The sequence below is a fragment of the Mirounga leonina genome, unplaced genomic scaffold (genome assembly GCF_011800145.1).
Source record: "Mirounga leonina isolate KUSES-001 unplaced genomic scaffold, KU_Mleo_1.0 Mir_173, whole genome shotgun sequence".
Classification (NCBI taxonomy): domain Eukaryota; kingdom Metazoa; phylum Chordata; class Mammalia; order Carnivora; family Phocidae; genus Mirounga; species Mirounga leonina.
In genome coordinates, this window is record NW_023270447.1 from 70,439,225 (window position 1) to 70,460,983 (window position 21,759).

Here is a 21,759-nt window from a genome sequence, read left to right on the forward strand (position 1 = left end):
AACAGACTAACTGGGAAAGTGAGCCTGAGAAACTGGAAAAAGCTGACCGAGGAGGCCTGGGCAGTAGCCACGTCACCGCTGCCACGAAACTGGGGAGGAGGGTCTGCAACCCCCCGCCCGCCCTCCCCAGGCTTCTGGAGGCCCAGCCAGGAGAGGGGAAGGGGGTGGCACCGGGGAGGCCCTTCACGCTCCGGCCGGCCGGGCCCTTAAAGGGCCGGCCGAGCCCCCTCGCAGGGCCGCTCCGGGCACGCAGGGACCCGCCCCTCGCTGCAGAGCTCACCTGGCGGGGAAGCGGGCGGGGCGGGCGCGGGCGCGGGGCCAGGCCGGGAGCGGGGCCGTGCGTCCCGCCAGCCGCCTCTGCCACCGCCGGAGCCCCCTCCCGGCCCTCCCTCCCGCCTCCCGCCTCCCGCCTCCCGCTCGGCGGGCGGGTCCAGCTGTGTTCCATTAGCCGCCCTGGCACGTCCCCAGCCCCCTGGAACCGCCCCTCTTCCCCCACCCGGAGTGGCCGGCGGTCCCCGGCAGACAGGCGCGCGCTCGCTCGCGGGGCAGCGTTCAGCCCCCGGAGCCAGCGACCTGGGAAGCCGGGGTTTCGGGCCGTCGGAAGTGACCGAGGACCTCCCCGCGGGCCTGAGGAACCCAGGCCCCCCTCCCCCTGGCTGACTGGCTGCCCTGGGCTGCCTGGATTAGTGAGGTGGGGGATCCCCAGCCACGGTAAGTGTGTGTGTGTCGGGGGGTGGAGTGGGCTGCCTCGGGGCTCTGCGCTGAAGCGCCTCTTCTGCCTCCACCTTGCTGTGTGACTTGGGCCAAGTGGCGTCCCGCCTCTGGACCTCAGTCGCCTTCTCTATAGGAGAGCTCTAAACTCCATCCCGGTTCTGCTCTCCCTGCCCCCAAATCTGCGCCTTTGTATTAGGATGGGATCACATCGTTGGAAGCTTCTCTGCTATCCCTGCAGCCCCTGCTCTGGCTGGGGCCTGGGGAGTGGAGGCTGGAGATGAGGAGCAGGAAGAGGACAAGCACACCGATATTCCCGCCTCCACATGCGTTCACATTGCCTCCCACAGTTGGCAGCCCTTCCGCTGGCAGGATGGGGAGGCCAGGATAGGGTTTTGAGTGATGGGATGTGCCCACCACTAGGAAGGAGGGTGAGTGGGGTGGAGGAACAGTTCTGCCCCGGGAAGAAGGGGATCAGGGTTCTATCTCCAACTATATTGAGGTGAGGGGTCCTTCCTGCACTCACTCCCTATTCAGGACCGAAGGAAGGGAAATAGAATTCCGTAACAGCTGGGGGGAATGAGGTCAGACTTGCATAAGAACTTCCCGACAGGAGGGCCTACTGGAGGGGTAGTCATAGGCTGGCTATGTGCACGTGTGTATGTGCAAACTGGTATGTCTGGGTAGATCGGTGAACATGTGTCTCTGTGAGCGAGTCTGTGTGCAGGTAGGTGTGTATGCACGCACTGGCACAAATGTGTCTGTGTGGATATGTGCCCGTGTGTCTGCGTGTGTCATGCTGACACATGAATGACTCTGTGTGTGCACGTGTGAGCTGCCGGTCTCAGGGGAGGCCGGATGATGTATGGGTCTGCTGGCCGCTTGCTGAGCCTGCATTGATTTATCTGGGCCCATCCATCAGGGTTTAATAAAACTAAAAGACGAGCATCCATCAGAGGGAGAGGTTGGCAACGAGGTCCTGAGCCCGGTGACCTGCTCTCCCACCCACTGTACCCATGGGGGAAACTTCCTTGGCCCGCACACAACTCTGTGATGCCTGCCACGAGACTCAGCCCCTGACCTTGTGGGCGCCTGGCAGGACTGCCTGGCTGAGCTGGGTGCAGCTGGCCAGGTACCAGGCTAGTATATAGCAATACAGTGCTACACAGGTTGATAAAATACCGAGATACTTCTAAGTGTCTTGGTAAATAGTCTCTGTCTCAAGTCCCCTGACTATCCCAATTCACCTGGCCTTCTAGGACCCTCTAGATCTCTCCTTAACCCAGCAACTATCCACTGGCGCCATCCAATGCTGCCTGGACCTGGAATGCTCCAGCCAGCATTCTGCTCTGGCGGGTTGGTGTCCATGCCATACCGGTGGTTAAATATTTTGAATATCACCCTGGCCCAAATCCTAGCCCAAGGCCTGTGGTCGGGCCTCTGAGAGGGATTGATGCCTGGCCAGCCCTCCTGCCACCCCAGTACTAGGGCCTGGGCCCCAGGGGCCGGCTGCTACTTGCCCATGTATCATGCCGTGTGAGCTCAGGAAGCCACCTTCCCGGTCTCTGTGGTTTTCAGGTGCTGGGGCTGACCTCTCTGGACCAGGATGTGGGCATCTTGGGTTCCTGGCCTGTGGCTGCTCAGTCTCTGGGCCGTGTGCAGCCGGGGGGCAGATACAGGTGAGGTGCCACATGAGGATCGGGGTGCCATCGGCCTGTGACGGGCTCCCTGAGATGCTGGGGTCCGAGGTACAGGTGTGACCATGTGCCTGGGTCACGCGGGCATTTATGGAGAGTCGGAGGGTGGGCTCAGCGTGGCCTGGGGTGTTGGTACAGTGTGAGCCAGAGTGTCTGTGTGCTTCTGTCTGCATGTCTGTCTGTCCCGGAGCCTTTCTGCATCACAGAGTGTCTCTGCGCCTATTCCTGTGTCTCTGTGTGTGAGCGAACAAGCCTCCCCCCACCCCCACCCCCGGCATATGAACCCATCCTGTGCACACAGTGCTGGCCGGGGCCGGTGAGGTCTGTCCCTGAAGAAGGAAACTGCATCTTGAAAGAGGCCCAAGCCCTTCGAATCCTTTCCATGGTGGAGAATCCATCCTCCAGCCCACGTGCTCCTCCTCCTCCACAGCTGGCCCTGGATCCCGGATAAAGGGCCCGCCTCAAGGCCCAGACGCTGGATGGGACAGAGGGTGCAGCTTTCCAGCGCCCAAAGCCAGAGGAAGTTGACCGGGCAACTTGCCCTGCCCTGATGGGTGCCCTCTGGGCTTCGTAGCTTAGCTGCCCAGCTGAGCAGGAATAGAACTCCTAGAACCCAAATCGAGCCGAGGGGGGCAGAAAAAGCAAGGTGCAGATGTGAGAGGGGTGTGCAGCCAGGGTGCATGTGACTGCCTGAAGGTTGTGTGTGTATATATGTGTTTCTGCATGTATGTGCGTGTGCCTTGCTCTCTCCCTCACCAGGTCCCCTGGGGGCTGGGGCAGAGAATTTCAACATCTGTAAGGAATCTGGGCCCATTGCCAAGGGGTGAGTCACCCACTGCTGCTGCTGATGCCGAAGACAGTGATAGTCATTCTGGCCAGACCTGGGGGAGGGAGACTTCAGTGGGGTGACTGGGCTTAGGGATCCAGGATTCCTTCTTCCAGCTAGGCAGTCAGAGAGTCCAATGCCCAGCTTCTAGGAGCTGTATCCATTGTCCTGTCCCAGCTATCCCACCTGCAGCGATGGGAAGGCCTTTGTGAGTCTGGCCTTTATCTCCTGTTGTAGCATCTTTCCTGACATTTTGCTCAGTCAACCCTAAGAGGAGGCAAGCCCACAGCTGCCTGTCTGTCCCTTCAGGGTTTTGGAGACCATAACTAAGCTATCCTTCTCTAGGAGCCTTCACCCACTTAATATACCCTGCTGGAGCCCCAAGGTCCTGGTGGTTCCCTTGAGCTTGTGGTCCCTTCAGGTCCTCAGTCTCTTCTTACTGTTTGTTTCATAAGGTAGTTATTCAGGTGAAAAGTCATTCTGTTGGCTCGGACTTGTATCTGGTCTGCTTTTCTGCTTTAGATGTAGGAAATAAACCCCTCCCACAGCAGAGAACACGTGTACCAGCTGCACGTGGCATTCCCAGTGGCATGGGCATCTGTAACTCACACGTGTGCAGACATGCTCAGGTGCTTGCATATAACACAAGCGTGCATAATGTGACTTTCTTTACCCCGAGGTGCCCCCTGCCCCCTGCTAGGGTGTATGTGCAGGAGGGAGCACCGGTATATATCCCGCTCTCTACCCCGTCTGAGTTCTAGGGCTGCCCAGAGTTTCTTTTGCTCTTTCTCTTGCTCACCTGCCGCCTGACTTGGTATCTTGGGGGAATTTGGATTCCAGGAGTTCTGGTCCTGCTCTGCTGTGAACTCACTTCATGGCCTTGGGCCCAGCCTCAGTCTCTGGGCCTCTGTCTTCCCATCTGTATACTGGGGGTCCTCCTGGCTCCCAGGGCAGCCAGGGTCAGAAGGCAAGAGGTAAAAGCAGCCCCAAGGCTGGGCCCGGTTAAAGGTCCAGAATGGGGTACAAAAACTTGCTTCTCTCCAGGTTCCCCAAGAGCCTGGACTCTTCAGCCAGAGTCCACTGACTGGCCCACTGCCAATTCTCTTCCAGGCGAGCAATGCCCACCTTTACAAGAGGAAGGACTCAGGTTGGAACACAGAAGCCATTTATCGACCAATGTGACCGGTGAGTGCCCATCTCATTCTGCTGTCCCCTCTCTCCCATCTTCCTAGAGTGGCTATTACCCCCTCCTCACCTGCCCAGCTGAGCTCTTCATCTGGTGTCTCCCCCAAAGGCTTTAACCTCATCCATCGACTCAACCTCATGAAAACATCTGCCATTAAGAAGATCCGCAACCCCAAGGGGCCTCTCATCCTTCGACTGGGGGCAGCGCCGCTCACCCAGCCAGTGCGGTAAAGGCCCCAGTGTGAACTGGGCATTAATACTCCCCAGCAACTCTGGACGTGGGGCCTAAACTCAGGGGCACCCGTGGGTCATTTTATCCCACCTGTTGCCGGGAGTCAACCTGGTTTCCGCCCGTGGGGCTTGCAGGGTAGACACAGAGGAGATGCGTGGCACACACACCCTCTGTCCCTCCCCTACCTCTGGCTAGCAGTCGGGGGACAGGTCTATATCCTACAGACACTGTGGAGACCCCAGGATGGGGGTGGGAACCTGGCAAGAGTCGTGTGTGTGTGTGTGTATGTATGTGTGTGTGGGTATGTGTATGTGGGTATGTGTGCCTGTGTGTGTGTGTGTGTGCGCGCGCATGCATGCACACACCCACGTGTGCCTGTGGGTGAAGTTCAAACTCCCACAGTCCCGGGGGCCTGGCCCCTGCTTCCCTCTCCACCCTCACCTTCCAAAATGTTCCTCTTACTTGCGGCTCCAGTCACGCTGAATGCTTTTTATCTTTTGCCAGCACCTCTTCTCCCACCCAAGTCCTGGTTATCCTGGATTCCTCAGAAGAATTTAACCACAATTATCTTGAAATAGTGACATAGTCATCCTGGGGATGCTTTGTTTAGGGTCCTACCTTTGTTTAGGGTCCTACCACTCCCCCATTAGACTTGAAGGCTTCACGAGGGCGGGAACCTTCTCTGTGTTTTCACCACTGCTGCCCCCAGCAGCCGGACCCACCTGGCACATAGTAGGCTCTCGATCAATGTCGATAGAGTGGATGGACATGCATATGTATGTGTCGGTTTGAAGGTGTGGGCCTGTGTGAGTCCCGCGTGGGTTCGGCAGTCCTGAGGGCCCAGGGTGGGCAGCAGGTGGTCTCTCACCTGAGCCTCAGGGTCCCCTCCCTGCTCTGCCCCCAGACGAGTATTCCCTCGGGGCCTCCCCGATGAGTTTGTCCTGGTGCTGACACTCTTGTTGAAGAAACACACCCATCAGAGCACGTGGTATCTATTTCAAGTGACCGACGGAGATGGGTACCCACAGGTGAGCTGGACCCCCCTCCCCCGCCCCCCGTGGCCCTTGAGGCATCGAGCAGTACCAGTCCAGCACAACCTCTGTCCCAGCCTGTAAATTCTGGGGCCTCTCTGCCCCATCCCCGGCGCCCACCCTCGAGGCTACCCCACCCCTGGCAGCTCCTATCCCCTTCCTTCAGGGTGGACTGCTCTGTGGCCCTACCAGCTTCCGTCTCTTTCTGGGCTTCAGTCCCTCCTCCTGTGAAATGAGCTTGAGAGCTTTGCCACACTGAGCCTGTGGGGCTCTGATTCTCTGTCTCTTTCCTTCCCCAATGCCACACAGATTTCCCTGGAAGTCAACAGCCGAGAGCGGAGCCTGGAGCTCCGGGCCCGGGGCCAAGATGGCGACTTTGTGTCCTGCATCTTCCCAGTGCCCCAGCTCTTTGACCTGCGCTGGCACAAGCTGGGGCTGAGTGTGGCTGAACGCGTGGCCTCCGTGCATGTGGACTGCACCTCAGCCTCCTCTCAGCCTCTGGGGCCCCGGCGACCCCTGCAGCCTGTGGGCCACGTCTTTCTGGGCTTGGATGCTGAGCAGGGGAAACCCATCTCGGTGAGTGCTGGGTGGGGTGCTGCCTGTGCTCCCACGTTCTGAGACTCTGAGTGCGCTCCCTGGAATCTGTCTCTGACCAGGTCCTTCCCTTGCTCAGACTCCTCTTGGGGTTCCCCACTGCCCTCCAGATGCAGCATATGCATATCAACCTGGCATTCTAGGCCCTTCATGATCTGGTCCCTAGAAATGTCTATGGTATCTTCTTCCTTTACATCTCTCTGTACGGCTTACTCCGGTCAATTCCTTCCTAGTCGTCTACTCACCTGCTACTTTCCCGCCTGCTCACCTTTGACTATGCTGTCACCTCCACCTGGAATGCACACCCATCTGCAGAGTATCTACTGGTCCTTCAAGGCCCAGCTGAAATGGAACCTCCTCTGCCCCTGTTCCTCTGGGCCAAAGTGAACTTTTCTCCCTCCTCTCTTTCCTGCATGCGCAGCTCTGTTTCGCTTTTGGTGACAGCTGTACTCCTGATGGTCTCCCCAGGTGAGACTGGAAACCCTCTGAGGGCAGATCCTGGGGCGGAGCCATCTCGGGGCCTCCCGGGCAGCCAGGACACTGAGCTGTTTGATCAAATGAAGTGGGAAACTGACTTGTGTATCGTACCCCCTGCAGTTTGACCTTCAGCAGGCACATATCTACTGTGACGCCGAGCTTGTGTTGGAGGAGGGATGCTGTGAGATCTTACCAGGAGGGGTGAGTGGCCCAGCTCCAGCCCAGCTGGGAAGGTTTGGGACACTTCCCAGGGGCATAGTGTGCAGAGGTGGGTGGCCAGGATGGGGATGCACTGAGATCTTAGGATGATTGGGTGGGGGGGGGGGTCTGCCTTCTGTACTGACCCCAGGCCTTCCCCCACTCCGGACAGTGTCCCCCAGAGACCTCCAAGGCCCGCCGGGACACCCAGAGCAATGAGCTCATCGAGATCAATCCACAGACTGAAGGCAAGGTCTACACCCGCTGCTTCTGCCTGGAGGAGCCTCAAAACAGCAAGGTGGGTGGGCAGGGCAGGTAGACATGAGCACAGGTAGGTACAAGTGGGACTGAGATCTCCCACCAGGGTCAGTTGTGCCTGGGGTAGGGAGGGCACTGGAAGCTCCACCTGTCTATGGACCACCACTATAGGATTCAGAGAGGCGAGAACCCACTGGGTGTGTCTACCTGCCTGTTGGCATTGAGAGACATGCCCATCTCGCTCTGGCACTACCCACCCCCTCACTGATGTCACGCCAGACTCCTTTGGTCAGGTCAGGGCCAGGTTTGCACTCAAAGGCAGTCCGGGACAGGGGTACCTGGGGTCAGAGGCCAGGCCACACTGGTTCCCTCCGGGCTTGCTCGCTCTCCTGGGCCCAGCCCGTACCAACCCGTACTAACCGACCCATAGGCTGGTCCTACACCCAGCACCATGGCCAGCTGCCCTACCCACTCTCAGGTTCTTTAGGGTGACAGGGAAGCCCAGTTCCTCCCTTTGCCCCACCCCCAGGATGGGCAGCCTCCCTGCCCGCTGGGCATCATGCCCAATCTTTGGCTGCAGGAACACAGGATCCCATTGATTCATGGTCTTGTTTTCTCCGACATCACGTGGGTGGGGGGAAAGGAGGGAGGCCTGGGGGAGTGCCAGGGGCCTGAGCAGGCTTTCAATGCCTTGGGAGGTGCCAGCTGAGGGGGTACCTGAGCCCATGCCCCTAACTGGGTCCCCCTTTCCAGCGTGGGCCCCTGCACTGCCCCCTCTTCAAGAGTTCCTTTTTTACTCCGTCTGCCCAGGTGGATGCCCAGCTGACAGGAAGCATCAGCCAGAAGGCAGAGAGGGAAACAAAGGTAGAGATGGCGGGGGGTGGGGGGGGGGCAGGGGGCGGAGTTCACGGTGTCCTCGGTCTGCTTTCTGTGCCCTCTGTAGACCCCTTGAGTAAGGCACTGTTCTCCCACACTCTTCCCCCCGCCCCACTCCTGGACAGAGCTTAGGAGATAAAGGTGCCAGCTCTGAGAAGGAGGGATGAATGGGGGCAAGACAGACAGTACCTGGCACGGCGTAGGGCACCCGCTCCTGATGGTTCTTGGGTAGGAGTATTGGAAGCAGGGCTTCGAAGCCTCTGCTTCCTGCCCATTACCATGCCCTCCCTCTTCCCAGGCGCGTCAGGAGACAGCAGCCGACGAGGTAAGCCTCCCATCTAGACTGGCAAAAAGAGCTTGGTTGAGGGATGCCAACATGGACCCTTTGGACAGGCTTTGTGGCAACGGAGCCCGCGCACAGGGGTTTGGGATGACTACGCAGCTCCCAGCATTCCTCCAGGGCTCAATGCTGGGCCCGGTCTGCCTGCTGCCTCTCCTTGGGTGGGTGGGTGGGGGGGGTGTTAGTCCTGGATACTCCTGCTGAGTTGGCAGCAAATGGCTACGGGCATCATGGGAAGAATCCAGGCCTTGGCTGTGGGACCGCAGATCCTGGGCCTCACTCTGCCCCCACATGCTGTGTGACCCAGATCCCACTGCTCTGCCTCTCTGGGCTTCAGTTTCCTCACATGAGGAATGGGTTGGCACTGGGTTGCTGGGAGTTGAGGGATGAGGCTTGTTTGGTAGGATTCCTATCTTCCTGCTCCCTTGGACTTCACTCAGGACACACATGACGTTCTGTGTGCTTGCTGTGTGTGTGCAGGGGGAATGGGATGGGGAGGGCTGGTCCCAGGCTCTCAGAACTGACCTCCTGGCCCATTCTTCCCTTGCAGTGCCCACCCTGTATCCATGGTGCCCAGGAAAGCAATGTGAGTGAATAGAGGGTGTGCAGGGTGGGGTGGACGGGGGCGGGGAGTGGGCTAGTTGGCTTCCTGGTTAAGGACAAGTGGGCCTTTGTGTTCTTATCACACTCCCTCCCTGCACATCCCCCAGAGCTGGGCTTGACTCCCATCCTATCCCCACCACGGGCTGCATGGAAGGAAGCCTCACGCCTTGTGATCCGGGCAATGTATTGCAATCCAGGGTGGAATGGGGACAGGGTGGTGGCTGGTGGGACCAGAACCTTGGTTGCTGATCCCAGCTTTTCACTACCCACAAGGACTCGGGGCTGCTCTGTTTGAAAGCTTCCCATATTACCTTGGAGGCCTTGAGAAGGGGAAGGCTGACTCAGGGTAACACAGCCCAGCACTGGCCCCCAAACCCATGTTGGCTCAGGACTTCCCCTCCTATGCCTCTCTAGCTAGCTGGCTCCGGTCTGGCCTCCCTTTGGGGGTCCAGAAGGACAAGGGAGAGGGCTCGGTGTGAGCACAGCTAGTACCCAAATGTGCCTCTTCCGTGGGCAGCGGAAGTCACTACTTTCCCATAGCCTGACTTTCTGAACTGACATGCCATGTTAGTTCATAAAGGGCACAACCCCGGGTGCCCTCAGCTCCAAGCCCCCTGACCTTGGGGGACACAGGAAGTACCCCCTCTGCTGCCTGGCCCTCTTTCCATCTAGCCCCCCACCAAATCTGGTAAAGCTGATGGTCCCCAGTTATGCAGGAGTTACCATGGCAACTGAGCAGCCCTGTAATCCTAACAACCAGTGGGTGGAGCTAGCTAAAGCCAGGCAGTTTAGAGAAGATAGGTTAGACCCCTCTGCAAGTCTGACAGCCTCAGGATATGAAGTCAGCATGCTGGGTGGCCTTGGAGGCAGAGCTGTTGGTCCGCTGGGGGTCTTGGATTCAGGCTGTTGGTCTTGCCACCATGCTGTGTGGCCCTGGCTTAATTGCTTGCCTTCTCTGTGCCCTTGTTTTTTTCTCCATCTCTGAGATATAATGCTCTCTTTGCCTCCCAGGTCACAATTGGTCCCTCTGGACCCAAGGTGAGTCCAAGATGGAGAACAGGACAGTCTTTCCCTCTTTGGCAGTCCCAGCCTGTCCCACAGCATGTAGCCCCATGGCTGTGTGTTTCTATCAGGGCTACCCAGCTCTGTATGTGTGGGGGGTGACTAGGGGTGTGTGTTGGAGACAGTCGGGGGTTGTGTGTGTCGAAGGGTGTTAAGAGCGCCCCTTTTCTGAGTCCTACTGTGCATTGGGCTTTGGGCCTCCTGTTGCACATCTATCACCTTCCCGCCCCTCAAGCATCCTGCAGGCCGGATACTCTCATTTTATTTCAGAAAAACCCGAGAGCCAGCTGTGCCCACCGTGTGGGACGGGGGGTGTCGGAGTGATTGTGTGGGGGTCTGGCTGTGTGCCTCCTGGGACACATGTTCACATGTGTGTGGCCCCCTGGGGTGGGGGGCATGAGCCCTTGTCCCGGTGGGCCCGACAGGACCACCGAGCCTGTGAGTGACGGGGCGGGCGGCACGCGTGTAAATGTGGGACTGTGTACTTGTGCACGCCCGAGAGTATGTAACACAGCTCCTGGGGCTGCCTTCATGTCCCATCTCTTCCTCGCCACACCCCCCTGAGGTCCCATTTTATTGATGAAGACACTAAGTCTCAGAGAGGTGACATGACTTGCCCTAAGTGGTGAGGCAGGATTTGAACTAAGGCAGCCTAACACTCACCAACATGGGTTCTGTCGTCCCACATGTGTGTATCCGTGCACACGTGTCCATGTGCCCCTGGGTGAGCTGCGTGTGAGCTCGCGTGCTTTGATAGGGGTGTGGGGAAAGTACCCTTTTTGTGAGACTATAGATTTGCCAAATATAGCCTCTTGGGGTGGGAGGGCCAGATGGATGAATGCATATGGAATCCATATGCTGTGTGCATGGTTGGGGGTTGGGGCAGGCTGTGCTCATTTACACACCCGTGCATAGGGGATGGGTAAAGAAGACAGACTGGGGAGACCTTCCTCAGGTCTCCCATGTGCTCCCCCTGGTCCCAGCCCCCGTTTTGATCTCGTCCACAGGGAGGGAAAGGTGAGCGAGGCCTGCCTGGCCCATCAGGCCCCAAGGGAGAGAAGGGAGCCCGGGTAAGTGCCCCAGCCGGGCCCACTGCAGGGCCCTGCCAAGCTGTGCCCCCCCGGGGGGGGGGCTGACATGTGAACCATCCCATCCGCTCAGCCAAACCCCTGCAGCCTGGCCCACATGGGGGATGATGGGTAGGGTCTTCCTAGGAGTTAGTAAATGGCAGCCTCTATTTTTTAGGGGTACCTAGAAGATGACCAGTGGGACTGTGGGACTCTTGAGCCTATCCTTCTCAAAACAGGGTCCCACCCTGATCCCTCGTTCCCTCCTCTTAGGGCAGTGACTGTGTCCGAATCTCCCCGGATGCCCCACTTCAGGTAAGACCTGGAGGCAAGGCCTACTTCCAGGCCAATATGGGGTCAGCCCCTGGGGAAGGGGCTGTGCCCTTGGCAGCCCATGAGGTGACCCTGGGACCATCTCAACACCTTCTCTCCCTGCTCAGTGTGCAGAAGGCCTGAAGGGAGAGAAGGGGGAGTCAGGAGCTTTGGTGAGTGTGGGACCGGGGTTAGGGCAGGGCAGTGGGGTCCTGGCCCAGCCTCTCCCTCCTTTCCTCACCCCTTCTGTTGTGTCCCCCCACCCTTATCTCAGGGACCCTCAGGACTTCCGGGCTCTACAGGCCAGAAGGTAATGGGCCTGGATTTGGAGGGGCAGGTGCCAGGGAGGTCTGTGGGCTCTTCAGACTTGAGGAAGTAGATGTCTAAAATCTTCTTGGAGGATGGAGGTCCCCGTCCCCACGGAAGACCCTCTGTCCCTCCCAGTCACCCTGCCCGGTCCAGATTCCCACCAGACCCAGAGGGAAATGCCACCGACTCCCTGAGAGAGGCCTGGCAGGCTCGGAGGTTCCTTCTGTTATCCACCTTCCTGGAGTGACGGAAGCCTTTCAGTCTCAGGGGAGGCAGAAACTGGGGGTCTAGAAAGCAGTTGTCTGACCTCCCGATAGAGCTGCTTTGGTTCTTCCAGCCCCTTCTTTCAACCCCAGTCCCTTTACCTTTTCCTTCCCCAGGGCCAGAAAGGCGAGAAGGGGGACGGAGGCGTCAAGGGCTCGCCGGGAAGGCCAGGCCGCGATGTACGGTGCTTGGGACCCTTCCTCACCACAACCCCGTGGTCCTCGGTGCAATGCTGGAATTAACCAGCAGAGTCCAACCTGCTAGCTTCGCTCAGATGGGAGAACAGAAACCCAGGGAGGGGGAGGCTGGGCCCCAGGAAGCAGAGCAAGGAGGGGACAGAAAAGAATCTGAATCCAGGCCCCCTGGCTCCCAGCCTAAGAGCCCCTGGCCTCTAATGCCCTGATGGTGACACCTGATGACCTCGGGGCACAGGGGTGGAGTCTGGCTTTGGGGAGGGGCACTGAGGGTGGGCAGTTTGCTGCTGCCCCAGGGAGGTGCCAGGCCTCAGGCTTTTCTTTTACCTTCCACGACCCCACAGGGCCGGCCAGGGGAGATCTGCGTCATGGGGCCCAAAGGGCAGAAGGTGAGTTGTGGGTGTCTGTGGGATGGAGGGTGGGGGGTAGGGCTGAGGCGGCAGCTCTCTCACACCCACCTTATGTCTGTGCCAGGGAGACCCTGGCTTTGTTGGGCCTGAGGGGCTGGCAGGAGAGCCTGGGCGCCCTGGCCTCCCTGGGCCCCCTGGGATAGGACTTCCTGGGACCCCGGTGAGTACTCCTGGCCCTTCCTGTTGTTCTTTCCTCAGAGACCCTTCTCTTGCCTGCCAGGGCTGGGGAGATAAGGCTCGGTCCTGGGGGTCCTTGTTGGGGGGAAGGGACTCCAGTAGGTCTCACCGTGATGTGGGGCCCCTGGGAAGCCTCTACCTGATGCTGTTTCCACCCTCAGGGGGACCCAGGTGGCCCACCAGGTCCTAAGGGAGACAAGGTAAGCACAGGCAGGAGTGTGGGCACTTGGGGGGGGCGGATTCCCTGCATGGTGGACGGAGAGAGAAGGGGATCCAGGGCAGCAGGTATGCATGGGGGGAAGGAGCCAGGCATTCAGCTGAGGAGGCTGGCTCAGCTCAGCCAGGCCCCTCACTGGGGAGTGTCCCCATCCCAGTGCTTGCCAACATGGGAGCCCTGGCTTGGGTTCCAGGCATGGGGACAGGTAAGCCTAAGTCTAGTCATGACCAGAAAGGCCACACCTGGAGGGCCCAAGCTCATTTTAGGGTCTTATGCCTTGATGAGCAGAAAGCCCTGGAAATGTCTGACTGTCTTGTCTGCTATGGTTCCTCTGGGGTCACCCGGATTCCTCTCGACCCACTGCACTGGGAAGGGGTACACAGAGGCCTCATATTCGTCCCCTTTTGCAAGCAGAAGGGCTTGGGTTAGATGTGGAGAAGGCCGGACAGCAGGCGGGGGGTGCTTGCTGACCAAGCCGGCCAGGAGGAGATGGGAGATTTGGCTGAGATCGTGCTGCCAATCCAGAGAAGGGACTGATGGGGATGGGGTGAATGGTCTGAGGCTGTGGCCAAGAGCCTCCCCCTTAACCCTTCTTCTGACCACAGGGCAGCTCGGGGGTACCAGGAAAGGAAGGTCCTGGTGGGAAACCTGTAAGTAAGCCCAGTCTGGAGGGGGAGGGGGGCTGCCGCCCACCATGCCCAGAGCTGCTCTACCAAGGCCTCCAGGGAGAGGGTGGCTAGGTCCTGGGGCCCTCCCTTGGCATACCAGTCCCTCTGGCTGGCACTAACCACTAACGTTCACTGCTTCTTCTCCAACAGGGGAAACCAGGGGTGCCGGGGCTGAAGGGAGAGAAGGTGAGATCCAGGCCGGGTTGCACCAGGATGGGGTGGGAGTGGGAGCCCTTCTCTGAAGGTGACACTGAGCATCAGGGGTGCTGGACCTTCTCTAGGAGACCCCTTGTTGGTCCACTCATGGTCTCTCCCTTCTGCTGTAGGGTGACCCCTGTGAAGTGTGCCCAACGCTGCCTGAAGGCTTCCAGAACTTCGTGGGGCTCCCTGGAAAGCCAGGACCCAAGGGGGAGCCAGGTGATCCTGCACCAGCCAAGGTGAGTGCCCAGGGTGGCCACTGAGGAGCTCCACAAAAGACCTGGGAATGTGATCCTGGAAAGGAGTTGGGTACCCGACAGAAGGACCGGGTACTTCTCTCGGCCATAGAGAGATTGTGGGCCGAGGGTCCTGGCTCTAGATGGGAGGGGGGCTGAACCATAGAGTTTAGGGCTGGGCTAGAAGGTCACCCAGGTCTCCATGGCTACCTCCTAGGGTTCTTGAGGAGGCCCCAAGATGCCTTTTGGGCAAGCTGGGGTGGAGGCAGCCCTTATAGTGAGTGAGGCTGTGCCTTCCTCCTGGGATTGGGTGTTGGTTGGGGGTGGAGGAAAGGAGTGGGCAGGGCTGGGTTAGCATCCTGGCTCGACTCCCCACCCCACTCCACTCCCTCACCCACACTTTCTTTCAGGAGGGCCTGGGAGCTGTTGGATGGAAAGGTGATCGGGTAGGTACAGGAACTTTCTAGTAGGGTAGCTTAACCTGGCCTGATTTCCCCCAGCTATTACATGGGTTGATGAGCCCTGGCTCTGGGTGCTGACCTTGAACCCCATAGGACCCCTGGGTATTTGAAGGGTTTGTGGTGTGTAACATTGCTGTCCTCACATATGGCTAGGAAGTTTGGGGTGCCCCAACAGGCCCAGTCTCAGCCCATAAACCTTTTCTCCCTGTAGGGAGACCCTGGCATCCAAGGCCCCAAAGGAGAGAAGGTAAGGGAACACTGGTCCCCTTGCTGCCCGCCCCTCCCCCCCAACTGCTGGGAGCTTTCCAATTCTTTCTCTTCCTTCTCCAGGGGGACTCCTGCTTGTCCTGCAGCTTAGCTGTAGGGGCCCAGCATCTTGGGCCCTCCACAGGGGCCAAAGGAGATGTGGGCCCCCCTGGCTTCGGTTTGCCTGGCCTCCCGGTGAGTGACTAGCCCGGCTCAGTCCAGCCCATCTTTGCCACCCCGGTGGCCTCCCTGGCTCCTCTGGCTCGGAGACTCAAGGCAGAGACCAGGAAGGAGGCCCCGAAGCAGGTGTCCCAGGCCTGCAGCCTCCTTTCCCCCTCCATCCCTACACTGCCCAGGCTGCTTGCCCTGGGGGCTCCCTCTGTATCACAGAAGTAACTGCCTAGCTACCTGCAGTCATGGCATTTGTAATTCCAAGCTGGCTTCTCTTTCTGGGTGGAAGCTGGGACCATGGAGTCTTGGGGGGGGCGGTGGGCGGGGAGCGGAGGAGTCTCTAATTGTGACTTGTTGTCTTTTAGGGGAAAGTTGGGGCTCCAGGGCCAGCAGGGCTGAAAGGAGAGAAGGTGAGATCTGAGTTAGCTGTCAGGGACACCAGGGCTTTCTGGGCAGGGAGGCAGGAAATAGGGATGAGACAGACGAGAGATCAAATCCACAGTGAAAAAAAATTCATCGGTGCTTTGCAGATGGGAGTCAACGGACTTACTTGTGAGAGCCCTCGTGCTCTCCAAGAGAATTCCTTGGTGTTGTACTTTTATTTTATTGATCATCTAAGACAATTAGGCACACGTAAGATGACCTTTTAATAAAATAACCATATTTAACTCTCCTTGACCACTTACCATGTGCCGGGCACTGTTCCAAGTGCTCGGGCATGTATTAACTTGTTTCACCCTCCTAAAAGCTGATGGGGGAGCTACTCCATTATTCTCGATTTACGGATGAAGAATTGGAGGCAGGGAGGGCCAAGTCAGTTCCCCAAGGTCACATGGCCATTTGGGTATAGGACGGGGATCTGAGCCTAGGAATCTGGCTCCAGAGGCTGTAATGTTTGTCACTCGGTCGGGTCCCTCGATTTCGGTGCCCATGTTCCCATTTGTATTTATGACTGCGGCTGAGACAAATGATGGCACTTCTCACACGAGGGCTTCTGTGCGTGGCCGAGTGTTCAGGGGTGACAAACACCGCCGCAATGTATGTCCAGACCCCGCTCTGTCAAGCACACCACCCCTGGCATTTCTCCGACGAAGCTTTTGTACCCCCACCTCCGAGTGCCGGGACGCCCTGTCTCAGTACATGGCATGTCCCCAGCTCCTCCGGCCCCAAACCTGCAGCCTCCCAGATCCCCGCCTGCCCCACACCCTCGCCTCCATCTGACCTTCCGCCAACGGCATCTCTGTGGTGCCCCACTACCCCCCCCTCCACGAGCCACCATAGCCCGTCCGTGGCCCGTTTGTCAGCCGGCAGCTAACACGACGTGCCCTTGTAAAAAGAACTCGGGTTTCATTATTTCCCTGCTTAAAATCCTTCACCACTGACTCCGTAGCAACATCCTGCTACGCCTGATGAGACCCCAGGCGACCAGCCCCTGCCTGCCTGTCTGCTGGCTCTCCTCTCCCCGGTTCTCGGGCTTTAGATGTGAGGCCTCCTTCCACTCGGGACTGTGTCAAGGCCACTCCCACCTCTTAGATTCTGAACTTGTGGCGCCCACCTTCTAGCACGTTCTTCTCTACTCTCCCCCCACTGCTTTTGCTGGCTGGCCTGATTCTCACCTTTCTGATAATAATCGTGCTCAACAATTCTCTGACCCCCTGTCCAAAGCGGCCTCCCCCGTCTCATCTCCCTGCCTGTTCCCTTTGTGGCACTCATCCCGGTTTACACCTGCTATGACTTCATAAAGTTCTGGTTGTCCCCACAAGTGTGTAAACTCCACAAGGTGTTTATGTGCTGCTGACTGCATCCGACCAGCACCTTGGCCCTGCACGCTGTGTAGACGTCCACCGAATAGCTGTCGGATGAATGAATGAATGATCTTTGTGTGCCGGGTGAAGGCTGAGTGTGGGGCTGGGATTCTGTGAAGTGAGGCCGGGGGCAGGAACCTGCCACAGACCCTCCTGGGAACCTTGGGGGAAATCCCCTTCCCTCTCTGGGCCTCAGTTTCCCTAGGCAGGACATGAGAGGGGTGGTCAGTCTAGAAGTCCTCACAGGTGGCTACTTTTGTGGTTTGGGACTGACCCAGCACCTGTCATGCTGCCTCATTTTGACCCTATGTTCTCTGCTTTGCTCCAGGGGAATTTTGGGGAGGCAGGGCCAGCCGGCCAGCAGGTGAGTGTGCTCTGGGGAGGAAACGTGGGAAGTGCTGCCTGCTGCCGGCAGGGGGGTGGGGTGGGGGGGCAACAGACCCAGACTGTGCCCAGCATAGCCCAGGCAGGCAGGTGCCGGTCCTCACACATGTCTTGTTTTTTTTTTTTTTAATCACACAGGGCCCACGAGGGCCAGTGGGACCCACAGGCATCAAAGGAGAGAAGGTGAGTCTGGGGACGTTCTCCATGCTGCAGCCAGGGTGAACTTCCTCAGCACACATTTGCTCTAATTCCAGCCCGTCGAGGCTCCCCACTGCCTGAGGGTAACATCTTGCTCCTTAGCATGGCGTTCAAGACCTTAATGACATCGCCCCCACCTTCAATTCTTACCTGTCCTCCCACAATCTCTCCTGAGATATCCCTCGCCCAGCAGAGGTGCTGTGTCAGGGCCAGCTCGATTCCCCAGACCCCAGATCCCAAGCCTGACCTGGGATCCACCCCCCAACCCCGACCCTGTGTCCTTGCTTGGCAGGGGGAGCCTTGTGAGCCGTGCCCAGCCCTGTCCAGGCCTCAGGATGGGGACAGCTACACGGTGACCTTGCCTGGCCCTCCTGGAGAGAAAGGAGAGCCTGGGCCTCCAGGCTTCAGCTTGCCGGGAAAACAGGTGGATTCCTGCGTTGTTGCAGGCAGGGCTCGGGGTGGGGGGACCCCTGCCTGGGTCGCTTGGCTCCCTGGACAGCGGGGAGTAGGTGGGAGGGTGTGGAAGCATCAGTGCTTCTGTCCCCAGAGGAGCTTGGCCTCAGGGGCCTCAGCCCTTCCTCCGGGCAGGGCGCACAGAGCACCAACTTGGGACCAGACGGGCCTGGTTTCAAACTCCAGCGCTGCCTTTTTACTCACTCTTTGACTCGAGCAAGTTATTTTTCCTCTCCATGTCTCTGTTTCCTCCACGTGGCATTGTTGGAAAGCCTCGGGGTGCTGTGCGTGAAGCACCCAGCCGGCCGCAATAGCATCCAGGAAGCGAAGGCTGCCACGGGCCCATTATTGTTACCGCTTCACTGAGAGCGGCGAGCGTGGGCATGGGGCTCGCTCTGGGCCGCGCGCTGCTTCCCACGGCCCGGCGCCTCTAGCCTCACAGGGACGCTGCAGGGTAGAGGCCAGTGCCATTTTTTTTTTAAATGTTTTATTTATTTATTCATGAGAGTCAGATAGAGAGAGAGAGAGAGAGAGGCAGAGGCAGAGGGAGAAGCAGGCTCCCCGCCTAGCAGGGAGCCTGATGCGGGACTCGATCCCAGGACCCTGGGATCATGACCTGAGCCGAAGGCAGACGCTTAACCATCTGAGCCACCCAGGCGCCCCCAGTGCCATTTTTATCATCCCCGTTGATGCATAAGGAAACCGAGTCACAGAGAGGTTAAGTAACTTGCTCGTCTCTTCTCCGTATCTATACAGTATCGCTTCCCTAGACGAGAGCAGGGATTGTGGTCTGTTTTGCATACTGCTGTATTCCCTGGGTCTAACACCGTGCCGGACACTTAGGGGTGTCCGCTGCGAGTGAATGGGTGCTAGAAATGCTTTCTCCCCAGGGCAAGGCTGGAGAGCGTGGACCGAAGGGGCAGAAGGTGAGAACCTTGTGGGCATGGGTGGGCACCACCTGTCTGATGAGCTTTCCACCTCGTTTTCCTGATTGCCTTGTGCCCTCTCTCCATTCCCTGTGCAGCCCCCAGCCCCAGCGAAGGGCTCCGAGTGCCTTTAGTTCCCAGGGCTGGGTCTACCCTCCTTGACCCCTACTCCTTACAGGGTGATGCTGGCAATCCTGGAGATCCTGGAGTGCCAGGCACCACGGGGCAGCCGGGACTGTCGGGAGAGCCTGGGGTTCGGGGCCCCCTGGGCCCGAAAGGAGAAAAGGTCAGTCGGGCAGAGGGCATTTTGTTGCGTGGACCAAAAGAAATCAGCTGAGAGTTAATGAGGTGAAGGACGGCAGAGTCAGGCTGTGAGCCTTACAGGATACCAGAGTCACTGGGTGGGGATGCCTCAGGTCTTCTCCACGGCAGGGAGAAGAGCAAAGAGTGTCAGGGGCTGTCTTGATTTCCCAGACTGAGGTGGGGGCGGTGGAGGGGCAGAGCTCTTAGAGGGGCACAGGGACTCCCTTTCCGAGGCCTCCTCCTGGCCCCGCTGTCAGCCCTGGCTCAGGGCTCCTGGCTGTGCCCATCTCTGACCAGGGTGATGGCTGCACTGCCTGCCCCAGCCTGCAGGAGGCAGTGATGAACGTGGCGGGACTGCCTGGGAAGCCGGGCCCCAAAGGAGAGCCGGGCCCAGAAGGTGTGGGCCGGCCTGGTAAACCGGTGAGTTCTGGCTGCCTGCCCTCTGGTCTTTCCCTGCCTGAGTTTTGCCTTTTCTCCCACCTACACCCTTTCCCCTGTGGGACGCATGGGCCACTTGTATCTTTTAGGGCCGGCCTGGTCTACCTGGAGTTCAAGGGCCCCCAGGACTGAAGGGCATCCAGGTATGTGTGCGTATGGGGAACCTGGGCTGCAGGTGTGTAATGAGGGTAGGAGTGGGCAGATACATGGGGGCATAGGGCCTGGAGTGGGGAAGATGGGCTACAGAGTAGGGAGAAGGTGGAAGTAAGAAGATTAAGGGGAAGAGGCTGGGGAAGGGGGTTTTAAGGGTGAGCGGGGAATCTCAAGCCAAGGATTGTCCTTCTGCCTCTTCAGGGAGAGCCCGGGCCTCCAGGAAAGGGAGCCCAAGGGCCCCAGGTGAGTTTTTAGCCTTACCTTTGCCTACCTGCCCCCCCCCCCCCAGCCCTCCCAACACTTCCATTAGTCAGCTGCCCACTCCTATCCATCCCCCAAACTACACAGCTCTGCCTGCCTTCCAATGCTCAAGGGCACAGCTCTGGGGTAGGGAATTGGTCAGCAGCCCTAGCCTGCCATTACTTCTATAGAGGACCTTGTCTTGGCCCCCAGCCTCTCTCACCCTCACAATCTTCCTGGGGAGCTCTCTCGAGTTTCGGCTGGTATATACCCCACCCCAGACCAGGTATGCCAGTGGGACAGGTTGGCTTGGGCAGCTGTGGCCCAGTCTGTATTTTCTGACTTGCAGGGAGAACCTGGAGTCCAGGGTTTGCCTGGCATTCAGGTACGTCTGCTTTGGGCCTAGAGGAGGCTGGGGGTGGTGGGTGGGAAGGGGCCACTTTAGGATAAGGGTTAACTAGCTGTGCTTCCATCTGCAGGGACTTCCAGGACCTCGGGGACCACCTGGACCCGTTGGAGAGAAGGGCGTCAAGGTGAGTCTCTGCCTCGTCAGGCACTGGCCCTGTGGTGCTTTGGAGTGCCCTGGCTCAGGGGACAGGGGACAGGGGACCTGTGACATGCCCACCACAGGGCCACCCAAGACCTGGTCTGATGCATCCCACCTGCCTGATTGCTCCTGGTAGCCTCCGTGTCTTCTCTTCCCCAGGGGTCTCCGGGACTGAAAGGAGCTGCTGGGCCTATGGGGCCCCCTGGTGCCAGTGTCTCTGGGCCTCCGGTAAGGGTCCTCTCTGCGCTCTGTGCTGGAGGCTTGCTGGGGCCAAGGCTCTTACTGCTGGGAAGAGGGCACAGGGCTGACCCCGCTGGGGCCTGGCAGAATGGGGGATGGGAGGAGAGAAGCCCAGCCTCCGAGAAAGAAGACCACACTGTCTGGACAGGGGCACCTGACTAATGACGTTACTGATCACCACCATTTTGGGAGCAGTGACTGCTGAGCCTGGTGCTAAGCTCTAGACCCACAGAGATCCGCCTAAACCTCCCAATAGCCCTGTAAGGGAATGGCTGTTATTGTCCCTGTTTCATAGATGAGGAAAGCTGAAGGCCAGAGACTGAGGCGGCAGAGTCAGAACTTGAACCCAGGTCTATCTGACTCAAAGCACGTATGTGAACTCACCCACCCCCACTTCAAATCTCAGGCCTTGGGGGATCTTCTAAATGAGTGCTGCCCCATCGAACTATCCATAATGATGTTCTATTCTCCTCTGCCCGAGCCACATACGGTTATTGAGCACCCGAACTGTGGCCAGTGTAACTCAGGAGCTAAACTGTAAATTTCATTTAATTTTAATTAATTTAAATTTAAATAAGCACATGTGGCTATGGGCTACCCTACTGGACAGCACAGATCTCTCTAGACCAGCAATACTTCCAACCTCATTACCCTCAAAGACCTCTCTTTATGACTATCCCACCAATGAGTCCCATGCTTTAAAAGACGTGTCTATTGAACAAATCGCAGAGATTAAGTAATAATAAGTGCATTTCCTCATTTTCATTCATCAAATACCTGTATAATAGCTTCTGCTCCACACGAACCCACTAGAATTTTACAAGATGGTATAATTCTAGCCAAAATCAAAGAAATGCTACCTTTCAGCCGGCCTGTGCCATGCTGGGTCGTGGGCAAATGTGTAATTTTTCTTGGGCTTTTGGTAATGTGGAAAAGAGCCCAGTGAAAGAGACCTTTTCTATCTTTACGGATCCCTACGGATCCTTTTCTATCTTTACGGTTCCAGTTTGGCAATCACTGACAGAGTCCTCCAGAGGGTGCATGGGGAAGCC

At 58.3% G+C, this 21,759-nt stretch overlaps 1 protein-coding gene across 1 annotated transcript in view; it reads left to right on the top strand.

Annotated features, from left to right (window-relative positions):
* The first annotated feature begins 501 nt into the window (after positions 1–501).
* The window catches only part of COL16A1 (collagen type XVI alpha 1 chain), a 50,028-nt gene continuing 28,770 nt past the window's right edge, over positions 502–21,759 (top strand). The window contains exons 1-38 of the mRNA XM_035019241.1: positions 502–711; positions 2,290–2,390; positions 4,345–4,419; positions 4,529–4,646; positions 5,556–5,679; positions 5,992–6,258; positions 6,874–6,954; positions 7,124–7,249; positions 8,020–8,073; positions 8,384–8,410; positions 8,976–9,011; positions 10,040–10,066; positions 11,098–11,160; positions 11,431–11,472; positions 11,598–11,642; positions 11,744–11,779; positions 12,159–12,221; positions 12,581–12,625; positions 12,711–12,806; positions 12,985–13,023; positions 13,646–13,690; positions 13,859–13,894; positions 14,035–14,145; positions 14,553–14,588; positions 14,815–14,850; positions 14,934–15,044; positions 15,386–15,430; positions 17,154–17,189; positions 17,348–17,392; positions 17,700–17,831; positions 18,751–18,786; positions 18,965–19,072; positions 19,387–19,509; positions 19,617–19,670; positions 19,882–19,923; positions 20,270–20,305; positions 20,400–20,453; positions 20,627–20,695. Coding sequence (XP_034875132.1) covers positions 2,318–2,390; positions 4,345–4,419; positions 4,529–4,646; positions 5,556–5,679; positions 5,992–6,258; positions 6,874–6,954; positions 7,124–7,249; positions 8,020–8,073; positions 8,384–8,410; positions 8,976–9,011; positions 10,040–10,066; positions 11,098–11,160; positions 11,431–11,472; positions 11,598–11,642; positions 11,744–11,779; positions 12,159–12,221; positions 12,581–12,625; positions 12,711–12,806; positions 12,985–13,023; positions 13,646–13,690; positions 13,859–13,894; positions 14,035–14,145; positions 14,553–14,588; positions 14,815–14,850; positions 14,934–15,044; positions 15,386–15,430; positions 17,154–17,189; positions 17,348–17,392; positions 17,700–17,831; positions 18,751–18,786; positions 18,965–19,072; positions 19,387–19,509; positions 19,617–19,670; positions 19,882–19,923; positions 20,270–20,305; positions 20,400–20,453; positions 20,627–20,695 — 2,592 coding nt within the window. The 5' untranslated portion in view covers positions 502–711; positions 2,290–2,317. The remainder of the gene's footprint in view (positions 712–2,289; positions 2,391–4,344; positions 4,420–4,528; positions 4,647–5,555; positions 5,680–5,991; positions 6,259–6,873; positions 6,955–7,123; positions 7,250–8,019; positions 8,074–8,383; positions 8,411–8,975; positions 9,012–10,039; positions 10,067–11,097; positions 11,161–11,430; positions 11,473–11,597; positions 11,643–11,743; positions 11,780–12,158; positions 12,222–12,580; positions 12,626–12,710; positions 12,807–12,984; positions 13,024–13,645; positions 13,691–13,858; positions 13,895–14,034; positions 14,146–14,552; positions 14,589–14,814; positions 14,851–14,933; positions 15,045–15,385; positions 15,431–17,153; positions 17,190–17,347; positions 17,393–17,699; positions 17,832–18,750; positions 18,787–18,964; positions 19,073–19,386; positions 19,510–19,616; positions 19,671–19,881; positions 19,924–20,269; positions 20,306–20,399; positions 20,454–20,626; positions 20,696–21,759) is intronic.